We start from the raw sequence: 12,443 nt of genomic DNA, 5'->3' as shown, positions 1-12,443 counted from the left end.
TACAAGAGCATTAATCCATTTCACAAAGGCTCCAACCTCATGACCTAACCACCGCTTAATACCGTCACCTTTTGGGGGTTAGGATTTCAACACATGAATTTTAGGGGGACACAAACATTCAGATCATACTATTGTTTTATTGATTTAGCTAATTTTATGAATTATATTGGACTCTGTAAGTATGTACATGAGAAAAAGGACTGTTTTATTTCACTATTGTATACCTAGCACCTGGCACAGTGCCTGGGCCCATAGTGGCCATTTAATAAACATGTGTTGAATGATTCACTATTGTATACCTAGCACCTGGCACAGTGCCTGGGCCCATAGTGGCCATTTAATAAACATGTGTTGAATGAAATCTTAGTCATTGCTACTAACTATTTTCCCCTTATTTTAGGAACTTATAATCAAAACTGTATTAAGTTCCGCAAGAGATGAGCCCTCTGGTCCTGCACGGTAGGTCAGATGCTCTTAAGACGTGATACAACTGTTCTGTGTTTGGAATCTTATTTTAGAAGTTGATTGAATTATTTAGCAGTCCAGATTGTTTTAGATACACAAAAGCTATTCTGAAGTAGAAATTTAAATTATTTGGATGATTAAATACCTTTTTTTCATGTTTTCAATACAAACCTTCTTTCATTAAAAAAATAAAATCCTGGGGCTGGCCCCGTGGCCGAGTGGTTAAGTTCTCGCACTCCGCTGCAGGAAGCCCAGTGTTTCGTTGGTTTGAATCCTGGGCACGGACATGGCACTGCTCATCAAACCATGCTGAGGCAGCGTCCCACATGCCACAACTAGAAGGACCCACAACGAAGAATATACAACTATGTACCGGGGGGCTTCGGGGAGAAAAAGGAAAAAAATAAAATCTTTAAGAATAAATAAATAAATAAATAAAATCCTAGTCATTTTTTTCAGTATAGTCACTCTCTGTATCTAAAACGATTTATCTTAGTTTAAGTACATTTTGCTTTCCCTTCAGGTTCTGTTTGTCACTGTCTCTTATGCGATACCTTGAAGTGCAGTAGTAATTACCCAATGAATGTTTGTTAAATTGAATTGAAATGAAATATTTTTATTGTAGAAAGTAATATATCTAAGAAAATAGTATATATTAATATTTATGAATATTTTATCAGGATATTTTTTTAAAAATAGATTATAAGTAATAAGATTTTAGAATGTTTTCCTTTTTAAATGTCTTATTAAAAAGTGAAAACTGTGGCATTTTTGCTGCTTGACTAAACCTTTCCCAAAAAGGTTGAAATTTAAATCAGCAGGTTGCCACTAGCACACCATGTTTCTTCTTTTCCGTTGAATATCATTAATTTATATTTTATATTTCTTGACGCTAATTCTAGTAGTATGTCATTAGCCTCAACAGAAGTCTGTGTCACTACTCCTCTGACCTACATCTGTGCAAAGCTACCTCTTTTCTAATAATCTACACAGTTTATCACCCAAGGTTCATAAAAGTGTACAGATCACGGCTTTGACCATTTGGATTCTAATTCTAACTTAAACCTCTTATTTTTGCAGGAGCTAAAAATCATGTAAAATGAGCAGTTTGCTTAAATGAGACATAGCTCCAGCTTTTTAATTCCATTGCATATTTTTCTCATTTAATATCCAAGTTAACTAAAAAGAAATCTCTTTGAGTAAATTCTTCTTTTACATTAATTCCATTTTAATACTAAACAACTACTCCAGAAAACAACATTATCTTTTCCATTATTCCATATTTTCATTTCTGGTAGTTTTTAGCCCCAAGTTTGATGATTTTCAATATTATTTCTCTAGCATTTTCTGTGTTAATAATGATAACCTTTAATTTTACAAGGATTTTCCCATAATATTGTTTCATTTAGTCCTCCGCACAATTCTAAGAAATTATTGGAATCATTATTATTGTTCCAATTTTGGTAGGAAAGAACTGATGGCTTAGACTGCTAACATTTATTAAGCCGTTTCTGTCTGCAAGGCACTGTTCTAAACACTTTTATTACCTCATTTAATCTTTGCAGCCACTCCAGGATATAGGTACAATTTTTATCCTCCCTTTTATAGATGGGAGCCCAGAGAATTTAAATAATCTCTTCTATCACCCAGACATGGCAGAGCCACGATTAAAGCCCTGGCAGTTTGTCTTCAGAGCCTTGTTAGATGTATAGGTAAGAAGTGGCAAAACAAGATTTGAACCTAGAGCTTCAGATTCTAGATCTTTTGCTGTTTTTTTTTTTCTTTCAACTACATTGCCTCTCAGTGAAAGAATATTGAAGCCTAAAACATATCTACCCAGAAGTAGCCTTGGGAATCGTTAACACAATGGCTTGTATTGAGAGTATAGGAAAATTGCAGAAGTTGAACATAAGCATTTTCTAAACTTGTTTTCGTATAACTTTCAGGAATGTGAGGTCTTAGAAGCTTATACCTGAAAATCTGACCAGGAGCAGAGAGTTGAGCCATACTGGAAAAAATCTAGATTATTTTGACATCTTGAGGAATGTAGGCAACTGTACACACAAACAAAACAAACTGGTCTCACTCCTCTGTTACCAAACAAGTGCCTTAAGTTAGCTGCGTCCACGGACAGCTCTGTTTCCCTTCAGAGTTTCTTGTTACTCTAGGGATTACAGCTCTTTTCACTGTGAAACCTGAAACTTGGTTATTTTGATCTGTAAATGTCACCTAAGATTTAGGATAGACAACAGTAGGGAAGAAATAAAGCAGTAGACTTTGCTTAGAAGACTTTCTGAGTTTTGACAGTAAACTATTTAGTAGCTTTAATGCTGTGATAGACTGAAAGAAGGGACGTAAGAACTTCTGATCTACTGTGTTCGGAAAGGAAAATAGTTCTGCCTTGAATTGTTCTCAAATTTAGCGTTCTACTGAATTTAATTTAAGAATATCAATATTGGGGCCAGCCTGGTGGTGTAGTGGTTAAGTCTGCACACTACGCTTTGGTGGGCCGGGGTTTGCAGATTCAGATCCCAGGTGCAGACGTACACACCACTCATCAAGCCATGCTGTGGCAGCATCTCACATAAAATAGAGGAAGATTGGCACAGATGTTAGCTCAGTGACAGTCTTCCTCACACACACACAAAAAACGAATATCAGTATCAGGACATGCCAGGTATACCAGGAGACTATAGGAGTTGACTCTTTTTATACTTAGTGAGAACCATCATGTGCTTCATCAGACGCTTATACTTGAACACAGTAATAGAAATTCCTACTAATTCTGATCAGCTGAAGTAGGGAATTGAAGTTTCACAAGACATTAGGGAACAGAGCAAAATTTCCACAAGTTCTGTTTCTGTTGGAATCCCCTAATAAAATGTAGAAATTTTGTTTGTGTTGCTAATTTGTTTTAAAAAGAATTTGTATGTTAAATGTAAAAGATACGAAAAAAATATTTGACTTATCTCGGCAGCTTCATGTTTTTGCTTAGGTTTACCTTGCTATCAGTCAATAAAATTACACACTTTCCTTTTCGAAAGCAGATTGCATATTTGTTTGGGAAGCTTTATGATAATATCAGTTTATTACTATAGGTTTGGTAGAAAGATCTTGTGTTATCACACCTATGATCTTGGTAGTAAATTATAATTGAAAATTTGGCTTAGAGTTTCGGGGATGTGCTTTCCTCCTGCTTTCTCTTTCTAAGAAGAGCTAAAGAACAGAGTAACAGAAAGAGCTAAAGAACAGAGTAACAAATTGATTAACTCTTAAACAGCGCATGTTGGTTCTGTATTGGATGGTTATGGGTGTTTTGGTTGAGGTGGTGGTTTCATTTCACGACTCATCCACTTTTATTGTATCATTGTTTTGGTTGCCTTTTTTGCAGATGTGTAGCACTTTGCAGTTTAGGAATTTGGATTTGTGAAGAACTAGTCCATGAGTCTCATCATCCTCAAATTAAGGAAGCTCTGAATGTAATTTGTGTTTCCTTAAAGGTAAAAAAAAACTAATTTAGTGGAAAATATTAAGATAATATAGAATGCATGATTATTTTTCTCCGAATGTTAATTATATCTATGCCCTTACTGAATAAAACAATAAATGTTTTCATTAATTAATTATTACATTATTTCCTTGTTCCTGACTTTTTCCTTAAGAGTGGTCCTACTCTTGAATTTGGGGTATCTTAGTGATGACCTATTTTTATCTCAACTTTTTATTTATTTGGCTTTGTCCCTAGGATACATATTTCCAAACCAGTCATTTAACAACATATGTGGGCTTGTTTGTTTTACCTTAATTCCTGTTTTTGTAACCTACTCTTTGATCTTTATTACTTCTTGAATTCTTGAGCTGTTCAACTTTTTGGTTTTATCATTCAAGTTAAATTCCCTCTTTCTGACCAGAATAAGATTTGCTCAGAAATAATAACCTAATTGTTTGGAGAGTCTGAGAGAATAGATGGATATTTTTTGTTTGCAAAAGGATGCATGATATTATTTTTGTCTTAAGACTTGTAATACAATATCTCTATAGGATTCTAAACATACAAAGTACAAATACTAACTATTTGGTGGTATTTTTGAGTTTGTACTATGTTTGAGGCACTTTGCAAAGCAGAGTGAGGGATACTAGAATGAAAAAATATTATAAATACTAGATTCAAGAGATAAATAATATGATGGCTGAAAAAGATTAAAATAAGAGTAATAAAATATAAAAAGCTGAGAGAACCAGATGAGTGGTACATACAAACTGCTGACTGAGTTCAGAGGAAGCAGAGATCACTTCGACTTAGGTGTCCGAGAAGACTTTGGAAAGAGGAGATGTTTGGTCAGGGTACGAAAAGTAGGTGAGATTTGGTCACAGAGAGAGAAGCATAAGAAGTTGGACGTTATGCCATGGGAGAGTCGTCCAACAGTTTTAAGCATAGAGAACGTCAGTATCAGAACAGTTCTTTAGAAGATTAATTTGGAAGTATTGTGTAGAGTAGATTGGAATACGGAAAAGATTGATAACCAGATTAGCAGTTTAGAGGCCATTGCAGAAATCCAGGTAAGAGAAAATGGAATAAAACTTTAATGAAGACAGTCATACATTACAAAGAAAAAATAAAGTTAATTGTATCTTTGGAATGTGTCGTGATTTTATTTTGCAGCTGTATGTTTATCTTCTTAATAGTATTTCAATAAACACATTATAAATATAGAATAAAAAAAGAAACATGAAATTTAAAATTTTTCAGCAATTAATGCATTGATGAATAATAGTTCAAGAAGAAATGTTTTATAACAGTGGTTTTCTTTTTTTCTTTTTTTCGGTTATTATTACAGTTTACTAATAAAACAGTGGCCCATGTAGCTTGTAACATGCTTCACATGCTGGTTCATTATGTACCTAGACTTCAGATTTACCAACCTGATTCTCCCTTGAAAATTATTCAAGTGAGTATTTTCTCATTTATTTCTTATTATGACCTTGTTAAAGATCCTTACATTTGGATACCTTGAAATATAAGACTATTTAATAGTTTTCTTTAAATTTTATATAGCTAAATAATGGCAACCCAGGATGCTTTTTTGAGGTATCAGAGTTCATGACAGTCCCTTTGTATTTTTTGTGTTGTTGGTTTTAAATGCTACGTGCAAATTTGTGATTGCGATTGTCTTTATAAATGTATATTCGACTTCATTCCCTCTCTTACATAAGAAAACATTTTATCCCTTCATTTACCAAAATCAGGACATTATTTTGATTCATTCCTTTCCTTTCCTCTTGAGCCCATCATTTATGAAGTTCTTATTCTGTGCCTCCTACAACACCTGACACATTCCAGGCCTTCGTTATTCTTTCTTTGTCGTAGCCTTCTAGCTGGTCTCCTGGCTTCGTATGTCTTCCACTCCAAGTTATCGCTCACATTCACATGACTTTTATGTCACTAACCCCAAAAACCAAACAAAACAAAATCTCTGAGTGATTTTCCTTTGCTTATAAAATAAGACCCAAATTCTTTAGCTGGGAATTTGAGGCCTCCAGATGAAGACCCAACCCATCTTTTCAGAATCCTGTACAGATTCCTTTGAAATACCCTATAGTCCAGGCGCCCAAGTCAGCTTACTCTCCCCTAAACATACCCCTCACTCTCTTCTTCTTGCCTAAAATGCTGTATTTCTCCTCTCTACCCTCTCATCTTTCAGTGATTGGTTTAAATACCATCTCCTCAAAAAATAAGAATCCTTACCTCTCCAACAAGAATTTATCTTTTGTGTCTTCATGTTCTTATAACATTTTTAGGAAAGACGATAATTAATATTTATTGGGCACCTACTATGTACCAGTCATATTTTCATTATATCTTGTTTAATTCTAAATCTTTTGAGGTGGACTATTATCCCCACTTCCCGCCTTTATTTAAGATGAGAGAACTGAGGATACAGTATCTATATAAAGTCACAATCCAATGGAGCAGAAACAGAGTTCAAACCCAAGTCTATAAGATTTCAGGTCCAGGCTTTTCTCACTTAACTGTGTTGCCAGCCTCTCTTTATGGCACAAGATATGTTTGTCTACAAATTCTAAACTCCTTTAAGACACGCCGGGTTTCTTTTTCCTTTATTGTTTTTTATGCCTAGGGTGACTTTCAGGTAGACTCTGTTCACTAAATATCTGTTGAGTTGAATATAGTATTATGGTTAAGAGGTTGGGTTTGAGGATTAGACACACCTGGTTTAATTGCCCTTGACTCTGCCACTTACTTACTTTGTAGCTATGAACCGGTTCTTTAGCCCTCTGAACTCCAATTTTCTTACCTTTACGTTTGGGATAAAAATATCTACCTCAGGGGCTGGCCCCGTGGCCGAGTGGTTAAGTTCGCGCGCTCCGCTGCAGGCGGCCCAGTGTTTCGTTAGTTCGAATCCTGGGCGCGGACATGGCACTGCTCATCAGACTACGCTGAGGCAGCATCCCACATGCCACAACTAGAAGAACCCACAACGAAGAATACACAACTATGTACTGGGGGGCTTTGGGGAGGAAAAGGAAAAAATAAAATCTTAAAAAAAAAAAAAAAAAAATCTACCTCACAGAGTTGCTCTGAAGACTAAATGAGAAAATACATGTAAAGCATTTAGTACTTTTTGCCATAAAAATGATGAGACATAAATCTTAATAAATATTGACTTCAGCTTTTATCATTATCATGTGGGCCATGATAACTGGATGTAAATGTGATGAATGTGCATATGTATGTCAGTCAGTATTAAAACATTTGAAATTTTACCCTTTAAGATTGATTATTCTGTCTGAAAATCAAGGTTGTTCTTTAAGTAGGCAGATTTTTTTTTTCATGTGAAAGCCTCCAAATTCTTTCCCTTATTTTATTCATCAATTTATATATTATTAATACTTAAGTACTTCTCTAGTGTGCAAAGTTTTTGCAGATTGCTTCACTATGCATCATAGTGGCCAATCGCTACAGATACACATGAAGAGTTATAATACTCCACCTCTACTTGAATGAAGAAATGAAATCTGAAAACAGTGGAGCATATTTCACTAATGGTTACCTATTTGCCTAGTTGGGAACAGAAGCGCAGTTCTGTTACTATTATTAAGCGGGTGCGTCTATATACTAGATTCTACTAGTGAGTAAAGCTTTATACTGTATAAAGTATATTTAGAGGAATTTTTCCTCTAAATTTGATGCATTGAATAATAATTTATAAAAATATAATAACATACAAGAAAATTACTGTAAATGTACCCCCATACATTTATAACATACACATAAAAAAATTGAATGAGATCAACAGATTGCCAGGGTAAGTTATAATACTGTATATGAATATTCTACCTTCACTTAATAATGTCTTTTTATTATTTTATATTTTCTGTATCAAATTTATTCATGTACTCATTGTAAAATATATGTAAATTTTAAAAGCCACATTATAAAATGCTTTTTTTTAAAAAGCATATGTTTACATATATACAGAGAAACATCTGGAAAGACAGGGGAATAGATTTCTTTGTATTTTTAAATTTTTTTTTTCCTGATTTTTTTCTCCCCAAATCCCCCCAGTGCATAGTTGTATATTTTAGTTGTGGGTCCTTCTAGTTGTGTCATGTGGGATGCTGCCTCAACATGGCCTAATGAGCAGTGCCATGTCTGTGCCTAGGATCTGAACCCTGGACTGTCAAAGCAGAGCACACGAACTTAACCACTCGGCCACGGGGCCGGCCCGTAGATTTCTTTATTTTTCACCCCAACTTTATTGAGGAATAATTGGCAGATATAATTATATATATTTAAAATGTACACCATGATGATTGGATATTGTGGAATGATTACCAAGATCAAGATAACTAACCCATCCATTACCTCACATAGTTAACTCGTTTTTTTTTGTGGGGAGAATGCTTAAGATCTACTCTTAGCAACTTTCTATGAAATCTATTTCTGTGAAATCAGGTTTTTTTTTTTTATAGACCACATATAAATGATACTGTACAGTATTTGCCTTTCTCTGTCTGGCTTATTTCAGTTAGCATAAAGCTCTCCGGGTTCATCCATGTTGTCACAAATGGCAGGATTTCCTTCTTTTTTATGGTTAATAATATTCCATTGTGTATGTATGTGTGCGTGTGTGTGTGTGTCTGTGTGTGTGTATGTATCACATTTTCTTTATCCATTTGTCTGTCAAAGGTCGTTTAGGTTGTTTTCATATCTTGGCTACTGTGAATAATGCTGCAATGAACATGAGTATGCAGGTATCTCTTTGAGATAGAAATTTCATTCCCTTTGGGTATATACACAGGAGTGGGATTGCTAGATCATATGGTAGTTCTAGTTTTAATTTTTTGAGGATTTGCCATATTGTTTTCTGTAATGGTTATACCAGTTTACATTCCCACCAATAGTGCACAAGGGTTCCCTTTTCTCCACATCCTTGCCAACATCTATCATCATTTGTCTTTTTGAAAATCTCCATCCTAACAGATGTGAGGTGATATCTCATTATGGTTTTGATTTGAATTTCCCTCATGATTAATGATGTTGATCATCTTTTCATATATCTTTTAATCATTTGAATATCTTCTTTGGAAAGCTGTCTCTCCAGGTCCTTTGGCCATTTTTTAATTGGATTATTTGCTTTTTTGCTGTTGAGTTGTATGCGTTCTTTATACATTTTTGGATATTAATCCCTTATCCAGATACATGGTTTGCAAACATTTTCTCCATTCCATTCGTTGCCTTTTCAATTTATTGTTTCCTTTGCGGTGCAGAAGTTCTTTAGTTTGATGTAGTCCCACTTGTTTATTTTAGCTTTTGTTTCCTGTGCTTTTGGTGTCTTATCCAAGAAACCACTGCCAAGACCAGTTTCAAGAATCATATTCCCTATGTTTTCTTCTGGGAGTTTCATGCTTTCAGGTCTTAGATTTAAGTCTTTAATCCATTTCGAGTTAATTCTTGTGAGTGGTGTCAGATAGGGGTCCAGTTTCATTCTTTTGTATGTGGATATCCAGTTTTCCCAACACCTTTTATTGAAGAGACTGTCTTTTCCCAATTGTGTGTTCTTAGTGCCCTTGTCAAAGATTAGTTGATGATAAATGCATAAGTTTATGTCTCAGCTCTCTATCTTGATCCACTGGTCTATGTTCCTGGTTTTATGTGAGTACCTTACGGTCAGTGCCATGTTTTGATTACTATAGCTTTATAGTAGAGTTTGAAATCAGGAAGTGTGATGCCTCCAACTTTGTTCTTCTTTCTCAAGATTGGCTCTTTGGGTTTTTTTGTGGTTTCATACAAATTTTAGGATAGTTTTTCCTATCTATTTTTATATTCTAATGCCATTGGAATTTTGATAGGGATTATGTTGAATCTGTAGATTGTTGTGGGTAGTATGAACAATTGAATAATATTCTTCCAATCTGTAATATGGAATATTTTTCCATTTATTTGTGTCTTCTTCAATGTCATTCATCAATGTTTTATAGTTTTCAGTGTACAAGTCTTTAACCTCCTTGGTTAAATTTATTCCTAAGTATTTTAGTGATTTTAGTGCTGTTGTAAATGGGATATGTTTCTTAATTCCTCTTTCCGATAGTTTGTTGTTAGTGTATGGAAACACAACTGATTTTTGTATATAGATTTTGTATCCTGCAACTTCACCAAATTCGTTTATTAGTTCTGTTTTTTGGTGGAAAGTTTTGAGTTTCCTATATATAGGATCATGTTGTCTTCAAACAAGTAATTTTACTTCTTCCTTTCAGATTTGGATGCCTTTTCTTTCTTTTTCTTCCCTAATTACTGTGGTAGGACTTCCAGTACCATGTTGAATAGAAATGGCAATTGTGGGCATCCTTGTCTTGTTCCTGACCTTAGAGGAAAGGCTGTTAACTTTTCACTATTGAGTATGTTGTTAGCTGTGTACTTGTCATGTATGGCCTTAATTATGTTGAGGTACATTTCTTCTATACCTAATTCACTGAGCAGAGTAGATTTCTATTGAGTGATAGAATTGCATTTGGTTTTTATAAATCCTTTTGCTTCTCTATATCTTCTAATTTTTCTATTAGAACATATATTATCTTTGTGTTTATAGATATTGATTCATGAACTGAACTCATAAGAAATCCATTTCATAGTTAACAGAGCATATACAATTTTGGTTCTGTACATAAGGATTGTAAATGATTGATACTTAAGTGTACTTGAAAAACTTGCTTATTAAAAATTACTTTGAAATAACAGTTAATGTATTTAGGATAACTCTCAGCAATGGATTTTATATCACTTTAGTATTAGCATTTAAGTTTTAGGATGCACCGTTAGTTTAACATATTTTGAGCTCTTTTTTTTCTTGCCTACAGATCCTAATAGCCACTATTACCCATCTTTTGCCAAGTACAGAAGCTTCGTCTTATGAAATGGACAAGAGGGTAATTTAAATTTTGTTTGATATTTAACATGTAGTTGTCTAGTAAAGTATTTGTATTTTAAAGTTGAAAGGTATATATATTTAGTAATGGTAAACATTAATTCATCTTGTATTTAAAATTAACTATAATGTGAAATATATCTTTCCATTATTTAAGTGTAACTAAATTATATTTTAGTTCAAATTTCAAGTTAATCATGGTCGTTCGATAAAGTCTTTGACTCTCAGGGTTGTAAGGAACCTTGGAGGACATTCTGTCCCTTTATAATTATTTTATCCTGTCAAATTATGGTTTTGTCTGTACCTGAAAATTATTAATTCTAAGGAATTCATCAACTCTGAAGGCAGCTATGCATCTTTGTATAGCTGTTACTAGTGGAAAGTAAAGAAATTTCCATTAAGTAGAATACATATAATATAGAGAGATGTAACACTTAGGAGAAGACATACCGTCTGGCCACCAAAAAGTTCTACAAGATTGCATTTTCCTCATGAAATCATTATGAGACTCCTTTAATTATTTCAGGTATTGTATTTATCAGTCTAAAGTTTCTATTTGGTTTCTTTTTACAGTTACCATATCTTTCCTGAAATTCTGCATTTCTTCATCAATTAAATCCATCTTTTTAATAGATTTTAACATATATATCGTAATTATTTTGAAGTCTTTGTCTGTAATTATGTTTCTGGACCTATTCTCAGTTGTTTTCTTGGTTGGCTTACATACTGTATACACTTTTGGTCTTTTCATTTTATTCCTGCTGTCTTGTATATCACTAATTTTGTGAGTTTACCTCAGAATTTTTTATTCTTCCTCTTCCTATTCAGTGTAATATACCCATTATCAAATGCGTTTTGTACCTATTTGTCTAGCTCTTGATGAATACATTTTTCCTCATTCTTGAAGATACGTATACTCCACTTCTAGCCAGAGTCCTTTATTTTAGTGTCTTAGACTATAGTGAAGAATTCCAAATCCAGTTTTTGAACAATATCTGGAGAACTAATTAGCCATCCCTTCTAGATCATCTTTGTCTGCCAGAGGCCTAGCTATTAATATGAAAAAGCTCCACAACCAAGTTTTTGTTCCTGGCCCACTTAACTCGCTAAACATTTATTCATCGCAAAATATGTGTGTGGTATTCTGCTTGGAACTGGTTAAACAGATATAAATAAGATAGTCCCTGCTCTCATGAATTTTAAAGAGTAGAGAGACAGTTGAGGCAATCCAGTATAGTAAGTGTTTACTATAAAAGGTAGAAAGATGTATATAATAAGAGGTAGGATAGAGGAGGAAGTAATTAATTACTGAGACAGAAAGGCTTGTTAAGGGAAAACTTCCTTAAAGGTATAGGGTTTTCTACATAAATGAATACAAAGGTTAGACTCAGAGAGTTATTCCAAGTGGAGGGAATAGCATGTGTGAAATCCGGAGGTGTGAAATGGCATGGTATGTCATGGGAAAACAGGCAATTCCATATTAGAGGGTATGAAGTACATGGCTCAGAGGAGGAATTAGGCAGCAGAGATAGG

At 34.1% G+C, this 12,443-nt stretch overlaps 1 protein-coding gene across 16 annotated transcripts in view; it reads left to right on the top strand.

Moving 5' to 3' along the window:
- Positions 1-12,443, top strand: part of RALGAPA1 (Ral GTPase activating protein catalytic subunit alpha 1) — a 225,311-nt gene that overhangs the window by 113,592 nt on the left and 99,276 nt on the right. For all 16 annotated transcript variants that reach the window (XR_011530802.1, XR_011530801.1, XM_070588316.1 and 13 more), the window contains 4 exons: positions 401-459; positions 3,857-3,965; positions 5,304-5,414; positions 10,843-10,911. Coding sequence is in view for 14 of the 16 variants with exons in the window: in XM_070588316.1 (XP_070444417.1) it covers positions 401-459; positions 3,857-3,965; positions 5,304-5,414; positions 10,843-10,911 (348 nt within the window). In the remaining 2 variants the exon portion in view is untranslated. The remainder of the gene's footprint in view (positions 1-400; positions 460-3,856; positions 3,966-5,303; positions 5,415-10,842; positions 10,912-12,443) is intronic.

This window comes from Equus przewalskii, chromosome 1, assembly GCF_037783145.1.
Source record: "Equus przewalskii isolate Varuska chromosome 1, EquPr2, whole genome shotgun sequence".
NCBI classification, from domain to species: Eukaryota; Metazoa; Chordata; class Mammalia; order Perissodactyla; family Equidae; genus Equus; species Equus przewalskii.
This window is presented reverse-complemented; position numbering and strand designations above follow the sequence as displayed.